Genomic DNA, 22,253 nt, shown 5'->3' on the forward strand with positions numbered 1-22,253 from the left:
TGTGTGTGTGCTGGTCCTGGGACTTGACCTCAGGGCCTGAGTGCTGTCCTTGAGCTTTTTCACTCAAGGCTAGAGTTCTACCACTTGAGCCACATTTCTTCCATAGCTCCACTTCCAGGTTTTTCGTGTAATTAGAGATAAGAGCCTTATGGATTTTCCTTCCTGGGATGGCTTTGAACCATGATCCTCAGAGTAGCTAGGATTACAGACATAAGCCACTGACTCCCAACTAAAATTATTAATGAAAATTATATACAATTTCAATCTCAGTGTCCATAAGGTTTTATTGAAATACATCTATGTATACCCATCAGATATTATCTGTGGCTTTTTCTGTGCTAAGTAGGGATTGGATGTCTAAAATATTTTCTATCTGGCCTTTTACAGAATAAAATAATGCTGACCCCTGCAACCATTTAGTTGGTGATTTTAAACATTAAAAGAAGTTAGCTAAGGGGCTGGGAAGGTGGCTCAGTGGTAGAGTGCTTGCCTTGCATGCATGAGGCCCTGGGTTCGATTCCTCAGCACCACATAAACTGAAAAAGCCAGAAGTGGTGCTGTGGCTCAAGTAGTAGAGTGCTAGCCTTGAGCTGAAGAGCTAAGGGACAGCGCCCAGGCCCAGAGTTCGAGCCCCACAACCAACCAAAAAAAAAAAAAAAAGAAGTTAGCTAAGCCATCACATATGACGTAGAGTTTGAAAAGTGCCAGTATATAATAAAGCTGATGGCCTATAAAGTCTCAGAATGTCAGATGATTGTGGGCAAGATGTCCAAGAAAAGTTTCCAGGAAAAGGTTGGGTCTTTAGTAAGGGTAGAATTCAAGGAGATAGAGAGAGCCAGGCAGAGCATCTGTCTGTTCAGAGAACAGTCTAGCTGAGAGGAGCAGTGTGTTTAGAATTCAGGATCTGCTGAGGGTGTTACCATATGCTACTTATATATGATCCTGAATGAGTCTTGAAATGGAAGTGAGGATCACAGGCCCCTTCTCAGAGCTGTGCTGACACTGAAGAAGATAAGCAGTCTACCACAAGAGGCCCATAAGCCTTCATGATGACTGCTTGAATATGACCAGACCAGGAGATTGCACAGACTTGAAAGGAGTGTGAGTCTACTTCATGTGACATCATCTGATCAACCAGATAGAGCCATGGAAGATGTAGACAGAGAGAGTACCTTGGGAAAGCTCTGCTTCATTAAGTCAATATCTAAAGCTTCTGATATTATCAGTTATTAAACTACAATTCTATCAACTAATTCCATCCCTGTATAGCTACTTTTTTGATTGGGGGTGGGGGAGAAGGGAAAAGTAGGTAAATGTTATCAGTGGATTTTAGAGATAAAGAAGCAGAGGTCAGGGAACTTTGTACAAGATTGCTTAAGAAGGGATGCAGAGAGAAAACAGGACCAAAAACTGGTCCTCTGACTCCTGGTTCTGTGCTATCTCCCCTAAATCCTATTGCTGAATGGAGAAATGAAGAATGGAGCCTGCCTTTTTTTTTTCTTTTTCAGGTCCTGACGCTTGAATTCAGGGTCTGGGCACGGTCCCTGAGGTTTAATGCTCAAGGCTAACACTCTACCACTTGAGCCACAGCTCCACTTCTGGCTTTTTTGTATATGTATGTGTGGTTAATATAGAGTGTTGAGGACTTTCCTGCCTGGGCTGGCTTTGAATTGTAATCCTCTATATCAGCCTCCTGATAGCTAGGATGATAGGTAACCTGGACTAATACACATCATTATTTGTTGGTTTGCCAGTACTGGGACTTGAATTCACATTCTTACTTAGCTTTTTCCCTCAATGCTGGGACACTACCACTTAGGCCACAGCTCCATTGGTGGTTAATTGACGATAAGAGTCTCGGAGACTTTCCTGCCCAGGCTGGCTTCGAACCACGACCCTCAGATCTCAGCCTATGGAGTAGCTAGGATTACAGGCATGAGCCGCTGCCCCCAGTGATGCACATTCTTACTGTTTTCTACACTATCACTCTAGCTGTATTTGAATATTTCCAGCAAGTTACTGCATTCCTACCACCCCTGAAAAACCATTCTCCAAAATAAGTTGACTGGTGGTTTGGCAAATGAAAAGCTGAATGTGGCCTGATGACTCAAATTTAAACCCCAGGCCTTAAATTGAGGGGAAGCTGTTGCCAAGCCCCAGAGAGCTGTGATGTCCACAAGCAGCCTGGCCCTTCCTGCAGGTTCCCTGGCCAAAGTGACCTTGGATTTGACACTTGATGGCCTTCTTGGGATGGAGAGTGGCTTCAGACACCAGGATCTTAAAACTAGGGGTATCAGGAGTAGCAGGGAGGAGGCCCACTATGACAACAGTGACAGCCAACTAGCAGAGTGCTTAGGATCCACTTGAAATGCTGTGAGCACCCCAATACCAGTGGCTCACGCCTGTAATCTTAGCTATTGAGGAGGCTGAGATCTGAGGATCACAGCTCAAAGCCAGCCTGGGCAGGAAAGGCTGTGAGACTCACATCTCCAACTAACTACCAAAAATCTAAAAGTGGAAGAGTGGTAGCGTGTTGGCCTTGGGCAAAAATGCTAAGGGGCAATGCCCAGGTTCTGAGTTCAAGCCCCACACATGGAATTGGGCTAGATGAACGATGAAGAGCAAGTTTTTCTTGGCTGAGGATATAATTAATCTGTATAAACTTGGCCCTTTTTATTTTAACTCCCTCAGTTAGATGTTTCACTTGCAAATAATATTTACCCAATCTTGACATGCCTGAAGATTTAATTAATGTTGCTGAAATTTTTCCTCTTGCAACCTGTCAGTGTTCAAGCTCAAAGTCAGGGCAGAACTTTCCAGGTTTGTAATCTGTGCTATCCATTGAGTAAACAAGGGTCTTGGAAGTCCATGGCATTCAGTGCCCCCAGGGGTACTGCCTAATGTAACCAAAAGCTTGTCACAAAAAAAAAAACACAGCCTGCCTGTGGCCCCAGCGTGGGTCCCGAGCACAGGAGACCAGGCTGGAACTTCTTGAGGCTGGGACTCTCCTGCCTTTGGTCATGCTGGCACATTTTCTAAGAAGCTGTCCAACCCCACCCCCATCCTAGGAGATGGAGGAATTTGGAGACTAATTATACTCTATAAACAATATTCTATGGACTATAGGATATGCTTGGCCAACAGCCTCATAGTTCGCTTCAGTGTGGTTTTGATCTTTTACACTAGCAGACAGGAGAAAGGGCTATTCTTGTTGATACTTCTGAAGGCCCAGTTGCTAGCCTCCCTCTAGGTCTCAGGCTGCTCGCCCTTCTGGGAAGCATTGGCAATATGATGGCATAATAAGCAATTTCCTCCCAGACCCAGTGCCACTCCTAGAGCATCAATCCAGCACCAGATCCCATGTGAATACTAACCTGACAGTCCAGACAATCTACCATTGACCTTGACTATGTCATTTGACCCTCTTAAAGCACCTCATTCAAAGCAGAGGGACTTTGATAAACTATTTCACATCTCCCTTCTAGATAGGACATTTCTTTGTGTATGTGCTGCTCTAGGTCTTGAACTCAGGATCTCATGCTTTTGCTTGACTTTTTCATTCAAGATTGGCACTATACCACTTAAGCCGCATCTCCATGTCCTGCTTTTCACTGGTTAATTGGAGGTCAGAGTCTCATGCCCTTTTATGCTCTAGATGGCTTCAAACCATAATCCTCAGATCTCACCCTCCTGAGTAAGCTAGGATTACAGGCATGAGACACCAGCTCCCAAGCTAAGAACCTATTTTTAAGTAAAGTAAGATAAGAGGAAGTCTCTCTTCTGCCCGTTCATCTTTTACAGATCACCTCAGAGTGGTTCAGAGATTTGCTGTACAACATTGCTTGCAACTAGCTTGTTCTTCAACTCATCATCTCCAAAAGTAGCATGAGCTAAAGCTGAAGGGCAGGATGTGGTTTGGGGGATGTGGTAGCCGCCATCCTCTCTCCAGTAGCACAACTGCTTTTACTGCACCAGATTCGCACGCAGACCACACAGCAGTGACACTGTGGAATTCGGGAGGAGCCTCCCAGAACCCTCCTCTCTCTTCCCTTTCACCCCTGCCTCTTCCTCAACACAGCCACAAATTACCGGCACCTAGGCTCAACTTTGCCTGGCAGAAAACAAACAGCCATTTCTAACCAAGACATTTTCCTCTGCTCTTTCTCTTGTGGCTAAGGACAAGGAATCCAATTGGCTCCAGCATCTTGGTAAACAAATTGCTAGATACAAACCCACTCCCATGGACACATAGCTTGCTTAACACAGGAATAAAATGAACAGATTCTGTGCTCTCACTGCCTGCTGGTACCTGACATCGCCTGATATAGCAGTAGGTCTCATGGTTGACCCAAACCAATTGCCTCCTCCTGAATGTACGTAACATTTTCTGAGTAAAATTTGGCCCTACATGCAAAATCCATTGGCCTTTCCAAACTGAAGTCTTTATACTGTTAAAGTAGATATTCTCTGCTCTCGCTCACAGAGCAAGCAAGAGCAGAGAATATGTATGTATGGTCCAGAGTCCTGACTCTACCATTTGCTACTGCTAGTTATCTTACATGACTTATTTAACCTCTCTGAACTTTGCTGTCCTGATTTGTCACATGGGAAAACTACTGCCTTGGGCTGACAGAGGAAATACACATTGTTTTTAGCAAAATAAGACTTCATACCAAGTGCAGGTATGCAAACCATACAAGGTATCAGTGTTAACTTTTATCAACAGATGGGGAACTATTAGATGTGTCACAAATATAATAGAGATAACAGAAAGGAATATTAAAATCTGAAAGCATTTAGTTAACACATACGATTGAAATATGAGGTCTTATTTAATTCACTATTATCTGTTTGTCAATAATTTTATCTGACAATGGTCTATATTATTATATAAGCCAATGAAAACACTCTTAAATATATTCTTAGTTCCAGGCACAATTGGGTTTTATGAAGGCTTTTAATCTCAACAACTGTGAAGTAAGAACTATTATTATGCAGTTTCTACATGGAAAAACTGAGACAGGGGCTCTGGAACCCTCAATCTTTTTTTTTCTTTTTTCTTTTTTCTTTTTTTTTTTTTTGGTCGGTTGTGGGACTTGAACTCTGGGTCTGGGCGCTGTCCCTCAGCTCTTTAGCTCAAGGCAAGCACTGTACCATTTGAGCCACAGTGCCACTTCCAGTTTTCTGGTGGTTAACTGGATATAAGAGTCTCAAGGACTTTCTTGCCCATGCTGGCTTTGAACTGCGATTCTCAGATCTCAGCCTCCTGAGTAGCTAGGATTAAAGGTGTAAGCCACCAGCACCCAGCCCTCAATCTTATACTCTATGTTATATACTAGAAGTTGGCCCAGGGACCACATCTGCTTGTTTTGTAAATAAAGTTTTATTGGAACATATCCATGCACACTCATTTACATATTGTTTACAGCTACTTTTACACTACCACTTTAGAGCTGAGTATTTCTGCAGAAACCAGAGGACCCAAAAACTTTACAATATGTAGTGTCTGGTCTTTCCCAGGAGAAACTTGCCAACCCAGATATCAATTTAAGAATTCCTAAAAGACCATAATTTGCAAGAAGTGTTACTTATTATACTAATGCCTTATATTTGGTATTTAAAGTTGGATTTTTATATATTTATCTCACTTGAATCATGTTACCATCCTATGATATAGGTAGTCTTGCTATTGCCATATCAGAAACGAAGAAATAGAACTGGGTGCTAGTGGCTCACTCATATAATCTTGATCAGAAGGTTGACATCTAAAGATCAAGGTTTAAAGCTAGCCCAGGCAGAAAAATCTGTGAGACTCTTACCTTCAGTTAACCAGCAAAAAGCCAGAAGTAGAGATGTGACTCAAATGTAGAGTCCCACCCTTGAGCAAAAAAGCTAAGGGAGAGTGTGTGTCCCTTGAGTCAAGCCCCAGGACCAGAGGCATGGGAGGGGGAGGGAGACATGGGGGAGGGGGCGGGGCCCTGCGGTTGATAGATGACTAGACTAGATGAGTCTAGGATCATATGTCCTTCTCGTCATAACCCTGTCACCTCCGGCAATGCTAAGATAGAGTGCACTCTCAAAAATTCTTGCCTCATGAATGACAGCTGTAAAGGTCACCTAACCAGAGATTCTAGCTCCTATTCCCAGCGTCCCATAGCTGCCTGGCAGTTAAAATGGGGGGCGGGGGAGGGAGACTTTCTTTTGAGATAGGGTAAAACAGAGTAGTGGACACAGCATTCTGCTGTCAGTTGACAAATTTTTATTACTGTACCCCTCCCCCTCCTTAGTCAAAGAAAATAATCTCAGCCAGTCCAAAGGGTTTTTTGTTTCCCCTTAACTGCACAGTCATGCCCTTCACTTTTCTTGTCCCTGTGGTTGGTGCATTTTTAGATGAGATTAAAACTGACATCCTCGGGAGCCGGTGGTCACATGGACCGCGGGTTTTGGATAGATTTCAGGCTGAGTGCTGCCTGCCTTCTCTTGCCCCTTGCCCTACCTCCCCCTCAGTGATGAGTCACAGTGCTCAGCCGACTGCCCTGCAAGAATGAGCTCCGGGCTTTTGTTTTCTTTCATCTTGCTTTGGGCTCGTCATGTGAGATGCTGAGTATTAATAAACCACCAGCTTGGCCTTCTGGATCCTGCTGCTGGTCAGTGATAAATGAAAGGTTTGGCTAATCCCTTTGTACCTTTTTTTTTCACTTGTTCTCTTGACTGTCACGTGCTGATGGGTGACAGAACTAAACCAGACAGGCAGAGCGTATGCAGACATGGCCTCTCTGGGTGTTTTGATTTCTGGCATCTCTTGGCGTCCCTGTCAGCTCCTGACTTCTAGTCTTAGAGCATCAGACTGATCCTAACAGAGTCTCGTGTCCTTCTCCCGGTCAGGTGGCCTTTGTTGTTCCCTGCACGGATGAAAATTACAGCAGCCAGGCCAGAGAGGCATGTGGGGCTTTTTCTTTCAATGTAGAGGTAAAATTATGTTCCAGAAATTGAGTCTATTGGTGGTTTGACAGGCCCCTAAAGGGCTTTGGGGTCACAATGCTTAAATGCCTAGGAAGCAGAGGTATTCTGAACTGAAACATTAATGCAAGGTGGTAGTGCAGGTTTGATTTTTTTTTTCTTCTACCTCCTCAGGGGCTTTTTGTTCTTTTCTTTTTTTCTGTTTTAGTAGCCCGTGTGTGTGTGTGTGTGTGTGTGTGTGTGTGTGTGTCCCCGTGTGTGTGTGTCCCCGTGTGTGTGTGTCCCCGTGTGTGTGTGTGTGTGTGTGTGTACCCCCTATATCCCTGAGCTTCTTTTAAGCTCAAGGCTAGTGCTCTACCACTTGAGCCACAACTCTACTTCTAGTGTTTTTGATAGATATCTGGAGATAAGCGTCTCATGGACTTTCTTGCCCAGATTAGCTTCAAATCACAACCCTCAAATCTCAGCTTCTTTTTTTTGGGGGGGGGTCCAGTCGTGGGGCCTGAACTCTGGACCTGGGCGCTGTCCCTTAGCTCTTCAGCTCAAGGCTAGCACTCTACCACTTGAGCCACAGAGCCACTTCCGGCTTTTTTCTTTTTGCTTATGAGGTGCTGAGGAATCGAACCCAGGGCCTCAGGCATGCAAGGCAAGCACTCTACCACTGAGCCAACTTCCCAGCCCTCAGCTTCTTTAGTAGCTAAGATTCTAGGAATGAGCTGCCAGCCCCCAGCCAATTTTGTAAATTCCAGTTTGCTATTTCCTCCAGCTTTTACTGCAGAACCTAACATGTATCATAGTCCATGTTAATAAACCTGAGACAAAGTCGACTGAGGGCCTGAGCAGATACAAGATTCTAAGTAGCAGAGATGCTGAGAAATGAGAAGTCTTGGTTTTCTGGGTCTAGTTTACTAAGCCTGAATTCAGTTAATCCTTTTTTCTTCTTTTTTTTTTTTTTTTTTTGGTCAGTTGTGGGCTTGAACTCTGGGCATGGGCACTGTCCCTAAGCTCTTCGGCTCAAGGCAAGAGCTCTGCCACTTGAGCCACAGTGCTACTTCCAGTTTTCTTGTGGTTAATTGGAGATAGGAGTCTCATAGACTTTCCTGCCCGGCTTAGCTCTGAACCGTGATTCTCAGATCTCAGCCTCCTGAGTAGCATGAGCCACCGGTGCCTGGCCAATTATTCTTGGAGACCTGGTTTTCCTTTGTTCTGACAAACTTGTTTTCACTTACCCTTTTGTTTGGTGACTCTTCAAAAGCATGATGTGTTTCCTCTTCATTTTCCTGTGTTGAACAGAACACTGCTGAGTCCGCTCATGGGTTATGGAATGCTTCAGAAGGCTTATTCTGTTCAGTCTCATTTTGCTCTTCTGGGAAAAATGGATTGAACAAGATGATTTCAAAGATACCTGGCTATCTAATGTTTCACTTTTGAAAACAGAATCTTTGCTTTTTTTTCTTTTAAGATCTTAAAATGTCTGTATAGAATGTGAAAGACTGAGTGAAGGACACACCAACTTCAGTTATTATAGTTCTTTTTCATTTGTCAATAGTGGGGATTGTAGGAAGGAATATAGCCCATCAGCAAACCACCAACCTTTATTTAGCACCTCAGTTTTACTTGGCACTTTGTATGCATTCTCTTACGTAAAGCTCACCACAGCCTTAAGGAGGGTAAATATTATTAGTGGAGATAAAAAAGATGTCAAGAGACTTGTTGACTTGCTAATAATCACAGCACTGATGAGTGGTCAAATCAAGACTCAATCAAGACTTAAGATGCTACAAGGAGCTGGGTGTTAATGGCTCATGCCTGTAATCCTAGCTACTCAGGAAGCTGAGATCTGAGAGTCATAGTTCAAAGCCAGCCTGAGCAGGAAAGTCTGTGAGACTCTTATCTCCAATTAACCACCAGAAAACTGGAAGTGGAGCTGTGACTCAAGTAGTAGCGTGCTATCATTGAGCAAAAGACGCTTGCTCAGGGACAGAACCCGGGCCTTGAGTTCAAGCCCAGGACCAGAAAAGAAAATGCTCCAAGGATCCTAGATCTTCACCACAGGGTCATCCTTGTCTCCAGGGAGATACATAAAAATATACTTTGTGTCTCCCTGAACTTCTCTCCTTCCCTAGGGTTGCCTGCCCTCTTTCTTGAGAATTTTAAAAGCAGCCAGAAACCTTCATGATATGGCATGTTTGTTGAACCACTGCATGAGCATCAGGAGCTATCTGAAAAAGAATTGCCCCTTCCTTAGAAAATGCACATGGTTGCAAAACATAAGCTGTTAGGTTTTGGTGGGGAAGAAGTTCGAGTGAGGGCAAAACCATTCCCACTCGGACAACTTCACAGAGCTCAGATTTTCACAGGTCATGGAAGGTTTTGTTCTTTTCAGAGTACTGTCAGCTCTGATTGCCCAACTTGGAAAAGTAAAAGGAAACAGCATTGGCTGAAGCCAAAACTCTTTATATTTAAAAGGAGTGAAAAAAAATAAAGCAATGAGATACCCAGCTTAACTCCTGGGTTTTGAATTACCCCCATTTGTCTTTTGCTTTGAGCATCTGCTTTTTATTGCCCCATCTCCCTAACTACCATTTATCTCTCTCCTTCAGTCTGTATCTATGGGTCATGTGACTTAAAAGCAAAGATTAGAAGAGAAAAATATCTCTGTATTCTAAGCCTGGCGACTTCTATTTTTATCCACAGCTGTTGGAACTGATAGCAAAGTCACAGCTCACATCCCTGAGTGGCATTGCTCAAAAGAACTTCATGAACATTTTGGAAAAAGTGGTACTAAAAGGTGAGATCTCTTGCACTCTCTGGCCCGGTTTATAGGTGTGGCGCAGGTGGATTTTCTGACACAGTTGACATGTCATTAGATTCAAAGTATTGTAAGTGAATGGAAATGAATAATTCGAGTTGCATTTGAGGGGTGCCAGGTTCCAAATCAGAAAGGCGTAGAGCCAGAAGTAGTGGCTCATGTCTGTAACCACAGCTACTTGAAAGGTAGAAATGGGAGGATCACAGTTTGAGGGAAGCCCAGCCAAAGGTTAATGGTACTTCCATCTCAACCAACAAGCTGGATATGGTGGTCCATATATATGATAGAGCTACTTGTGAAATGAAAGTCTGGATTGCAATCTAAGGCTGGCCTGAGGGGGAAAGTTGTGAGACCTTACCTGAAAAACAACTAAACTGAAAAGAAGGGGTGTGAGTATGGCTCAAGTGGTGGAGCACCTGCCAGGCAAGCCTGGGGTTCAAACTCATATACAGACCTGAGTTCAAACACCGCTACTGCCAAAAATGGGGGAGGAGCAAAGAAAGAGACCGCCACTCTCCCATCCTTTCTTTGGGATCATCCATTTGCCCTGCTTTAAGTCTCAAATGCTTTTCAGTAAAAACCAGGTCCCACCTTTGGTGATTTACTTAGCCAGATTCCTCGAAAATAGAGCTGCAATGCAGACAAGATTTCATAGACCTGGAGATAAGAGGGAGATTTGGGTCTCTGGCTCCACTAGGTCACTGTATACCGGGGGAAACAGAGGCATGTGAGAAGCCCTTTGTCTATCATGACAAAGAAATTAGTCAGACAGGATTAGAACCCAGATTCCAAACAGTGAAATCACTGACCATCCAGAAGATCTCACTGCTGAGTAAGAAGTGACTTTCTGATCAGGTGAGCCATTAACAGTAGTAGAACAATAGGGAAAGGGGGGTGCTTTATATAAAAACCCAGAAAGGAGAGAACAAAGAGGGTCCTAGATCAATGCAAACTCTACCGGCTGGCCTCCAGCACTAAAGCTTTGCCAAGCGTTTTTAAAAAATGAAAATATATATATATATATTCCCAGAGGCCGTGTCCAGGTGAGAGGAGCAGGTGAAGAAGAAGAAAAGCCTTCTAATAAAATGTTCACAGTTTTAGTATCATAACTTGGGATTATATTTGTTTTCTTCCCCACTCAAGTTCTTGAAGACCAACAAAACATTAGACTTATAAGGGAGCTACTGCAGACCCTCTACACCTCCCTCTGCACATTGGTCCAAAGAGTGGGCAAGTCTGTGCTGGTGGGAAACATCAACATGTGGGTGTATCGGATGGAGACCATTCTACACTGGCAGCAACAGCTGAACAACATCCAGATCACCAGGGTAAGCAGGACAGGCCCCACCTCCCACAGGGAAGCTGTACAGCCACACTGAGTGCCAGGGCTGGTGAGGGAGGAATCTGGCCTCTTCTGATGACACCCTTTATCCTGGTGCTGTGGGCAGGGATGGGGGGGGGAACGACAATCACTTGGTAAAATGGAATGGAAAGATGTGAAAGATGACAGCTAATTGAAACATTATGATGGGGAATTGAGAAGTTGGCTTTGGAGGTGATGCCAGCTGTCCCAGTGGATTTGGGGGATCTCTCTGTTCTTTTTCTCAGGGTGATAAACTTTTTTAAAAAATGAATTGTTTGATGCTGTCTTAACTCCAGTGGAGCCCATGCAGGCAGTGGCTTGGTGAACTGGCACCAGCCTTTTAAAATTCTGGTTCCTGGCGGGGTGCCAAAGGCTCATACTTACAATCCTAGGTTCTCAGGAGGCTAACCTCTGAGGATCTCAGTTCAAAGCTAGTGCAGACAGGAATGTGCATGAGACCCTTATCTCTACTTTTTTTTTTTTGGTTGGTCATGGGGCTTGAACTCTGGGCTTGGGCCCTGTCCCTGCACTCTTCAGCTCAAGGTGAGCACTCTACCACTTGAGCCACAGTGGCACTTCCAGTTTTCTAGTGGTTTATTGGAGATAAGAGTCTCACAGACTTTCCTGCCTGGGCTGGCTTTGAACCTCGATCCTCAGATCTCAGCCTCCTGAGTAGCTAGGATTACAAGTGTGAGCCACCGATGCCTGGCTACCCTTATCTCTAATAATGCAACTATAACTGAAGTGGTAAAGGGCTAATCTCAAACAAAAGGAGCTCACGGACAGCACCTAAGCCCTGGGTTCAAACATTCAGACCAGCCAAAAAAAAATTGTTTTTAATTCTGATTCTTGGCAGTGGTGGTGTGGCTCAAGTAGTAAAGCACTAGCCTTGAGAAAAAAAAAAGAAGAAGAAAAAAAAAACTCAGGGACAATGCCCAGGCCCTGAGTTCAAGCCCCAGGACTGGCACAAAAAAAAATTGATTTCTTCTATAGTACTGTGAATATACAAAGAAAAAGAGTGTGAGCATTCTCACTGAATTTTATTTTTAAAGCTCTATGGTAGCAGCAAACCATACCTACCTCTGTCAGTAGCTGCTTTGGGCTTTCAAAATATAACTCCCCCTCCATTCTTGTCCCCTTAATAGTGAGGCAGAAGGACCAAAGCACACAAAATGCAAAAGACACTACAGTGCTGTAACCGCTTAGGGCTCACTAATCAAAACGCAAAAGACACTACAGTGCTGTAACTGCTCAGGGCTCGCTAATGGACAGGCACTTAAGCAGCTCACATAGCACTCTGCTTACTTATCTAATACTGGATGTGGCTGTTAATGGCTTCCGGAATCCACACTGATAAACGTTTGGGTTGTACTGTATCAGGAGGAGGTAGCATATTGAAACCTCGGCCTCTTCAATAACTATTTTACTGTAAGAAGTTTCAGAAGCCACTTCCTTTGCTTTACTGTTATATCAATGGTTTCTCTGGATCTTGTTTTTTGTTTGTTTGTTTTTGCTGGTCCTGGGGCTTGAACTCAGGGCCTGGGCACTGTCCTTGAGCCTCTCTGTGCTCAAGGCTAGTGAGCTACCACTTAAGTCACAGCACTATTTCTGGCTTTTTCTATATATGTGGTACTGAGGAATCAAACCCAGAGCTTCATGCATGCTAGGCAAGTACTCTACCACTAAGCCACATTCCCAGCCCCTGGGTCTTGCTTTCTTAAACTCCACAGCAAGGAATAATTAGAAGCTTCAGAGTTTTGTAACTTTCTTAGTATCACTTCAGCTACATACACAGGTATACACATACCCACACACACAAGTACAGGTCATCTTCCAAAAACTATTTTTTTTGGGGTCCGGTTGTGGGGCCTGAACTCTGGGCCTGGGTGCTGTCCCTCAGCTCTTCAGCTCAAGGCTAGTGCTCTACCACTTGAGCCACAGCGCCACTTCCGGCTTTTTTCTTTTTGCTTATATTCGCCCAGGGCCTCAGGCATGCAAGGCAAGCGCTCTACCACTGAGCCACCTTCCCAGCCCCTGGAATATAAATTTTTAAAAGATCAAAAAGACAAACTCACAGGCCAACAGGTTTATTGGACTGCACCTGAGAAAGGCACCCAAGTCTTCTTCAGCCCTTGAAATAGTTCTTTATCTTTGGTGCTGAAATCTGGGAATTCAAAATAGTTCCTTATAGAAAGGAACTGGAGTAGAGACCAGAGAAGCATAGTGACTCTCCACACATTACACAGCAGATGGGCCTAAAGCTGAGGTCAGAGCCCTCGACTCCTTATTCCTAAAATGGCAAAGCTTGCTGAACGTCAGTAGTCTCCAAGCCTTCCTCCCGTCTCACATTCTTCTAATTACTTATTCAGTGATCCAGCTTTTAAAAATCCTTCTTTAATCCAATGAAATCTGATGCAAAAGAGATTAAGCAGGAGTTCATCCCCTGTCCACTGTGCTTGAGCTGCTCAAGCCCCCCCAGCTGCTGTGTGCACACTCCAGGCTGGTCCTGCCTCGGGACCTTTAGCCCAGATTCTTCCCTGACCAGCAATGTGGGAAGCCCCTGTCCTATCCCCTCCCTCAGAGCACTTCCTGGGAGCAGGCCCATGTGCCTCATCTCCACCCATGGCTTATAAACTCCATAAAGGACATTATCTATCTTTGCTTTTTTCCCTGGCACAAGGCAGCCGGGAAGTTTCAAGTTGAACGAATGAATGTGTGAAGGGCCATCTTCTTCCTCGCTGCTTGCAGAAGTACTTGTTCAGTGTTCAGAGCAACACAGTGGGAAAATACTGCCCTGGATGATGAATGATAATGGTAATTTACCAATTACAGGTTTGAGGAAAGTTATCCAGTGTCTCCAGGCCTCATTTCTTTTATTTGGAAAACTGGTGCACTGATGCCACCGCTTAGCCCTATGAGAGAGCTCTTGAGTCTATAGAAAGCTGCTGGAACAGTGTCTGGTACAAAGAAAGTATGGTAAATGTGTCAAGTGTTATTATCAAGGCCTTTCTTAACCTCACAGTCTTCTGAGTCCTTCATGTGTATTAATTATCTCATCTACCAAATAATTGTAATTTGGATAATTGACTAAAATTTACTGGGTACTGTGCTAAAGACTTCCATTCAGTATCTCATCCATCCCACCCAAAAGTGCTATAAAACACACATTTCTTCATTTTATAAATGAGAAACAATTAGATTGAAGAGTTAAGGACATATTTGTCAAGCTAGGCACTGGTAGCTCACGCCTGTAATCCTAACTACACAGGAGTCTAAGATCCAAGGATCATAGTTCAAAGCCAGCCTGGGCAGAAAAAGTCCGTGAAACTCTTATCTCCAATTAAGCACTCAAAAAATCCAGAAATGGAGGTGTGACTCAAATGGGACATTGTTAGCCTTGATCAAAAAAGCTCAGTGACAGTGCCTTGTCCCTAAGTTCAAGTCACAGGATCAGCACAAAAAAAAGAATATATTTGTCCCCAGTATCCATAGGAGATTGCTTTCAAGACTCCTGAGGACATTGGGCTGGGAAGTTGGCTCAGTGGTAGAGCACTTGCCTTCCATGCCTGAGGCCCTGGGTTAAGCAAAAAGAAAAAAGCTGGAAGTGGCGCTGTGGCTCAAGTGGTAGAGTGCTAGCCTTGAGCTGAAGAGCTGAGGGACAGAGCCCAGGCCCAGAGTTCAGCCCCCACAACCGGACCCAAAAAAAAAAAAAGACTCCTGAGGACACCAAAATCCATGAATGCTTAAGTCTCAAAATAAAATAGTGTAACAATTGCATATAACCTACATATATCCTTCTCTAAATTCTCCCTAAAGCCCACAATATTTAATTCTATGTAAATGCTATGCAAATAGCTGTTACGCTGTATTGTTAAGGAAGAATGACAAGAAAAAAGAAACTGCACGTGCACAGTATATATGCACATTTTTATTTTCTCACTGTATTAGGGTGTGAACTCTGGGTCCCACTTGCTACAAAGGTGCTCTTACCACTAAGCCATACCTTCAGCCCTGATTTTCTGCTATATTTGAGATAGGGTCTTGCTTCCTGCCTGAGAGCTACCTAGGCTTTTTGTTATAGCTAAAATAGTAGATGCAACACCTTGTCCAGCTATCTGTTGAAAAGAGGTGTTGAACACTTTTCTTCCTGGCCTGGCCTTGATCTGTGATCCTCCCAATCTCAGCTTCCCAAGTAGCTAAGAATAGGACCTGGTTTTTCTGAATATCTTCTACCCCTGGTTCATTTTGACTGAAGATACAGAATCTACAGATGTGGAGGGCCAGGTATCATTTTGCCAAGACCAAGCTATCCTTTTAACCCTTGCTCTCTCATCTACCACATTCTCAGTCCCAACCCTCCTGGGCTCTGAGCTCTATTTAATGTTTGAAAGCTGAACTGGAATCTTTATAGAGCTCTGAAGAACTTTTCCCATAAATGCTCAACTCTGCAGAGAGAGGATAAAGAAGAGACAGAGAGGACTTCATTACTTCAATGCAGATTGTATTTTAAAACATTCTTCCTAAGAGTTTAGGACTAAGAGAAGTATGTTATTCCCCGAACATATTAAAGGTGGCTTTCATAGTAAATACGTGCCAAAATCCAATGAATATCTTTCCAGTATATAATCTTCTTTTCCTTCGAAATCTTCATATCTAATTCTTTGGAATGAATTTTTGTTGGCAACTGTAATTCAACTAATAAAGGATGAAGGGAGAAAAAAATGAAAGGAACTGGTTTGTAGAGGGAAAATGAAATATAATTACAATGCCAGGGGCAAGGCAAGGTTTTGAAACGTGGGAGGCAGAGAGACATAAGTGGATGTTAGCCAAATGCTTCACTAGAGAAGCAAAAGTTTTTATTTTACGTTTATAGCCAACCAGCAAGGCGCACAAGCAGTTAACCATTTATCAGCAGTAGGAGTTTGGCATGGGAGTCTAGGCAAGGATTTTGGAAAAGTTCAGGTTTGAAAATTTGACAGAGTGAACTTTGCCAAGTGGACTTGCCTTTAATAAAGTTAATGTAATAATTGGCCTGGGCATTTTTAACCAAAAAAAAAATAAAAAAGTAGAGGCTTTGAAGTGTTGGAAACCAAACGAAAATCTCATGGCAGTTTTATTAGCTCACATGATTAGCAACAGATGATAAATAGTCTACAGGTTTATGCAGTCACACCAGCTCTTGAACACTACAAGCAACAAAAAGCCCAGCTGAGCAACCTGAGAAAAGTGAGAGATCAAAATGTGGAGTCACAGACACTTTGATGAAACAGGAGGCCCAATTTGGAGACTGTTAGAGCTGGAGAGACCATTGCTGCCTTCTAAATCTGGTCATTTTTCTTGGGAAATACTGATGTCATTTCCCAAAGATGCCTGGGCTCCCGCTCTGCTGCCTAGCCACTTCTGTTCTTCACTGGTCCTCCTTGTCAAGGCCCAGTGCCACTGCCCACCTTCCCTCTGCATGCCAGTCCCGCCTTGCATGGACACAGGCAATTGCTGGGCCTGAGTGAGCCCTGCAATCCTTCCTCCATGGGTTTGGCCTTTGTTTCCTCTCCTCTGTTCCCTGCAGGATTTCTCTTACTAAAAACTTGATGAGGGAATGTAATACCCATTGCCAGGGTAAGGAAAGGTTTCTTCATCCTGTGCTTATTTTATTCTGTGACCTCTCAAATTATACACTATCACGCTAAAATCTATAGTCTGCACATACACACAGAGACAAGACATACACGTTCATACATTTATAGATACATAGACACACCTGCATACATACACAAATACAACACACACAAACTCAGAAACTTATATGCACAGATCCACACACATACGTGCAAACATAGATTCATGTACACACATACACATTACATACACACACAAATACAAACACACAGACACACAAACACAGTGTCTTTGTATTATTGTTCTTTCAAAAAAAACCTGTTTTTACACTATTCAGTTAAAACTATGCAGGTTTCATTCGTTCTACCTATATCTGCCAAGTGTGTGTTCTGTTCCAAGCCCTCTTCTGGACCATAGGGGCACAGCAGCAGAACCAGATTTAAAAAAAACAAAAAAACCTTACCTTCAGGATGCAGCAGGGATGTACCAATTCAGGGTTGTGGGTTGTGGGGGTACATAATTGAAGATCTTAGATGTTCTAGGCAAGTTCCATGCATGGGGCTGGGAGGAATTGCCAAAGCAACTCCTATCCTAAGGGAAAGGAAAGAGGCGTAGATAGGAAGATGTGTCTGGGGCTGTATTTGGGTAGAAGGCCCCAAGGTGACACTGGGCAGTGAGATGTCAGGCTGGGACACTCACTCTTTGTGGGGCCATGACCCTTGGGAAGGCCAGAAGTGTACGATTGAGCAGTGGAGCAGGAAAAGGCCTGTGGCACCATTCAGTGCCAGCCACTGCAGAATTCTCCCTGTAGGACTTCTGTATGGAGGATGGGGACCATCACTGCTTTTGACTCCTGACAGTCAACCAGCTTGAAAGTGGAGGACCGCAGGCCAGTGGCCTCCTTGGGGGGTGTCAAGAGGGGCGCAGTGGCTCGCGGACCCCCAGCCTCTTATCAGCTGTTATCCTCTCTTGCAGCCTGCCTTCAAAGGCCTCACCTTCACTGACCTGCCTTTATGCTTACAACTGAATATCTTGCAAAGGTTGAGTGACGGACGGGACCTGGTCAGCCTTGGCCAGGTGGCCCCAGACCTGCATGTGCTCAGTGAGGACAGGCTGCTGTGGAAGAAACTCTGCCAGTACCACTTCTCTGAGCGGCAGGTAAAGGGGCCAGCAGCCTGCCCACCTTCCCCTCGCCTTCCCTAACATGAGGGATAGGCACCCCAGGCCTAACCTGCATCGCCTGGAAAACTACATTTAAAGAGCTTCTACATGAGTGAGAGAGCTTGGGGTTTGAGTTTTATTGTTTTGATGAAAAAAATATTAACCTAATTATATTTTTTACAAGTCAACAAAAAAAAATTCATCACTGGTATACTTCCTTTCCTTAAAAAAAAAAAAGGTATATTTTTATGGTGCATTATCCAAGTGCTGCCACAGACATTCCTTCCCCCCGTGCTGACGACCCAGGGAAGACAGGCACTTCAGACGGACAAACAAACCAAGGCTACAAATGGCTGAGTGGCCAGTCCAAATTTGGGAAGCAGCTCTCTAGGTGAAACAAATAACACTGAATTTGAATTTGGATCCTCAGATTCCAGCTTTAAGCTTATTCCCTCTCCTCACACTGTCCTGAAAGGTTTTTTTTTCCCCAACTTCTTTTTTATTTTTTACTTTGGAGGTACTGGAATTTGAATTTGCACTTGCTAAGCATGCACTCTCCAACTATAGCCACACCCACAACCCTTTCTGCCTTGTTCATTTTTTCAAGTCTCATGCTTTTTACCCAGGACTGGCCATGAACAGTGATCCTTTTATCTGTCTCCCAAGTAACTGGATGACAAGCTTGCTACCACCACACCTAGCTTTTTTTTTTTTTTTCAGATAGGATCTCACAAAACCTTTTGCTTAAACTTTGTGATCTTCCTGTCTCCTCCTCTTGAGTATCTGGGATTGAAGACATGTACCACATCCAGTTTATTTTCTAATTTCTTTATATAGATATGTGAGTTGTATGATGCTTAAATATAAAATAGAGCCATAGTGTCAGTTACTGCATCTCCAGTGAACTAGTCACTCAGAACTAAAGCAAAGCAGAGGCTGAAGTGGGTTATGGAGATGCTCTGAACTTTAAAGTAGCATTAAATACAGTTTGGTAGCAATAATTAGTAAGATGTCAGCAGTCACCTATTTCTTTCAAAGACTGGTTGGATACTAGTAGTATCCAACTTCAAGGAGAGCTAAGAAGGTACTTCTTTATGTCTCGACATTATTTCCCTTTGCTATAATAAGATAGAGATAAAGAAAGAAAGAAACGATTAGTGGTGGGGGAGAAGAGGGTGGAAGCAGAATTTTTCAGATCTAGAAAACCACAAACCATGCTCTGGAGCTCTTCTGCAGTTACTTTTACTAATTTGATTTCTAGATCCGCAAGCGATTAATTTTGTCAGACAAAGGGCAGCTGGATTGGAAGAAGATGTATTTTAAGCTTATCCGATGTTATCCAAGGAAAGAGCAATATGGAGACACCCTGCAGCTTTGCAAACACTGCCATATCCTTTCCTGGAAGGTATGTGTCCCACACGTGGCTATCACAGATCTTGGGTCAGACCCTGAGAGTCAACAGTGCAGTGACAGGAGGCTGAGTCCTTTCCTACTCTTCCTCCCTTTTCCTGTCTCCACCCCTCGCTCAAGGAGTGGGTAAAACACATTCAGTGTCTGGACAAGAGGAAGAAACACAGAGATTTTTCTCTGTCTCCCATTCACCCTTAAATCCTCCTATCTCCAGGTGCATGGGAGCACACACTAGAAAACTCAGAGCTTTTCCAGTGCCGGGGCCCACTTGAGAGTTGTTGTTTTGATATTGTCTGATGCCTCCTTATGCCAAAAGCTAGTAAGCTGCCTCTGAGTACTGAAATCTAACCCTAACTCTCCCTTCCAGGGCACTGACCATCCTTGCACAGCCAACAACCCAGAGAGCTGCTCTGTTTCACTTTCACCCCAGGACTTTATCAACTTGTTCAAATTCTGAATCCCAACACATGACAACACTCCACAAGGGGCCCTGCTGATTGGATGGCTGGTAGTTTGGACACTTCATTTGTAAATAGTGTACATTTTAGACATTGGCTCGAAACTTGGGCGATAAGCCATTTAGTGGACGTTGGAAGGGAAAGACGCAGTTGCCGTTGGGAATTTTTAAATGTGAACTTCACATTAGGACTGATATGGAAAAGCAGAAATAGTGTAAATAAACTCTTTTCTTTTTCCTAACAATTTGCCAGTGAGACTATAAGGGCAAGAATTCTGTGAACTGTGAAAAATGGAATTCTCTTGATGTGTATGGAAACTCCTTTATAAATTCCCTGAGAAGAAAAAGGCAAAACTCATATTACAAGATTGAACATTCTCTGTTTACAATGTGAAAAAAGAAGAAGAAAAACTACATAGGAAAACTCTTTGGGCTTTTTATTTTCATTTGGGGCTTGTTTTTGAAAAGGCAAAGAAGTACCACCCACCCACTACCTGCATGAACATAAGGGCCTTATCCTACAAAGATGCCACACAATAGTCTACCTCTAAAAAGCATAGAGTGTTCCCTCAACAGCACGCATTATCCAGTAGGCAGTGTCTTGTTTCTTGTAAGTTTATTCACCACAATAAAAAGTGATTTAAAATAGAAAGGGTATTTGAAGCAACCCTCATCTTGTTTCAGACTTCCTTTTTAGGCAAACAGGGGCCTCTTTGGAGTTCCCTTTGTCCTAGAAAAATCTCCAAGTACCTGTGCCTTTTTTTCCCCTTTTCTGATGTAGATCCTGTAGGGAAACAGAAAGCCAATTAAGGAAAGTCTCAGCCAAAGTTGTGGCAAAGAAAAAAAAAGAACTAGGCACCATGTAGATGTGAAGATTTCCTTCTTCTAGTTTAACTTCCGGGTGTGAAGATTTCCTTCTTCTAGTTTAACTTCCGAGTTTGTCAGTTTAACTTCCAGGTTTGTCCGGGCTTCCTTGGCTATCTTCATGGATAAGCAGATGTCTGTGAACTGATTGGAACCCAAGTGCTTGAGGCTTGAAATACAAATTTAACATGCTGGCCAGTTAAACATGTTGCCAGCCACCATTGTCCTTGGTGGGGTGAGGAGCTGAGGGGCCTTATTAACTTTAGATCCAACATCAAAATGAGGCAAACTGAGCTGGAACTTTTTGCAAGTGTGAATGAATATAAAACCTGGAGTTCTAGCCAAACAGGGAGAGGATTTCATCTTGAGTTTGCTTCAGGCCTGGAGCGTTAAGATGAAGAGAGCTCAAGTATTAAGATCCCAGGGGATCTTATGAGGCAAATAGGAACAGATTCGTCACTATGGAAGAAAGGAAAGCTCAGGATTTCATGAGTTGTCAGCTATTTCTGGGAGAGGGTGGGTAATGGTTTTGTTTTTTTATTTTTTATAGAATGTTGCTTTTCTACAATGTACATATATTTGCAGTTTTATTTGCTTCCCACCCTAGTCCTGCCAAATAAAGATGCCACACTGCGTGCCTTTGGCAAAGAAGTGAAACAGAAATAGGAACCTGGCCCACATTCATGGTGAGGAGAAGTCCCCTGAAGCAGTGACCCTTCAGGTGACCCCTGGAGTGGGGGCAAGATGGCTGAGCACATTCAGAAACAAGGCAAGGGACAGATAATCATTCCACCCCTCTCGTAAACACTTTGCAAAATCATTAAGAGCCACCACAGTTTCCAGAATAAATTTATAACAAAGGAACTTACTTCTTTTTTATTATTGTCTATTGTAAGAGTATAGAAAGAATTCCCTAAATGAAACAGGACTCTTGTCTGTGTGCATGTGTGTGTGTGTGCACACGTGTGCCAGCCTTGGGACTTAAACTTAGGGCCTTGACATTTTAAGCTTTTTTGCTTAGGGCTAGTGCTCTACCACTGGAGCCATAGCTCTGTTTCTGGCTTCTTGGTGGTTAATTGGAGGTGAGTCTCTCGATGAAACTCTTCCTGTCCTGACTGGCTTCAAACCATGATGCTCAGATCTCAGCCTCCAAAGTAGATAGAATTATCAGTGCCCACCTTATTGCTCTTGTTTTTGTTTTGATCTTTTGGTTATAAGGCTTTTCTCCCCAGATCAATCTAGATTGAAAAATAAAAATCTATTCTTCCTTAAAATATTCAGGTCCTCTCAAATATCTTACCTTCCTTAATGGTGAAGGGTGTGTCTGTCATTGCTGCAGAAAGCCTCTGGAAACTTGGACTTTGGTGGCATTTTTAGGATTAGAAGTTCGTAACGTTCTACATTTACCTACCAAATTGCTGTTCAAGGAGGTGGATGACCCTTGCTCTTTATGGGGCATGGTCCCAGAAATATTGTGTGCCTTAGACTGTCATCACAAGTCTGGAGACCCGACTCACTGAGCATCAGCAATGTGCCTGGTTGGACATCACACTTCAGACAACCTGCATTGTGCAAACTGACTCCCACCCCAAGAAATGGGGTTACAGCTT

At 43.5% G+C, this 22,253-nt stretch overlaps 1 protein-coding gene across 2 annotated transcripts in view; it reads left to right on the forward strand.

The window, feature by feature from the left end:
- Fbxo32 (F-box protein 32) overlaps positions 1 to 20,617 on the forward strand; it is a 37,137-nt gene extending 16,520 nt beyond the window's left edge. For both annotated transcript variants that reach the window (XM_013032251.1, XM_013032252.1), the window contains exons 5-9: positions 9,658 to 9,751; positions 10,916 to 11,100; positions 17,727 to 17,909; positions 19,174 to 19,317; positions 19,690 to 20,617. In XM_013032251.1, coding sequence (XP_012887705.1) covers positions 9,658 to 9,751; positions 10,916 to 11,100; positions 17,727 to 17,909; positions 19,174 to 19,317; positions 19,690 to 19,779 — 696 coding nt within the window. In that variant the 3' untranslated portion in view covers positions 19,780 to 20,617. The remainder of the gene's footprint in view (positions 1 to 9,657; positions 9,752 to 10,915; positions 11,101 to 17,726; positions 17,910 to 19,173; positions 19,318 to 19,689) is intronic.
- The last annotated feature ends 1,636 nt before the right edge of the window (positions 20,618 to 22,253 follow it).

This window comes from Dipodomys ordii, unplaced genomic scaffold (assembly GCF_000151885.1).
Source record: "Dipodomys ordii isolate 6190 unplaced genomic scaffold, Dord_2.0 Scaffold151, whole genome shotgun sequence".
Taxonomy (NCBI): Eukaryota; Metazoa; Chordata; class Mammalia; order Rodentia; family Heteromyidae; genus Dipodomys; species Dipodomys ordii.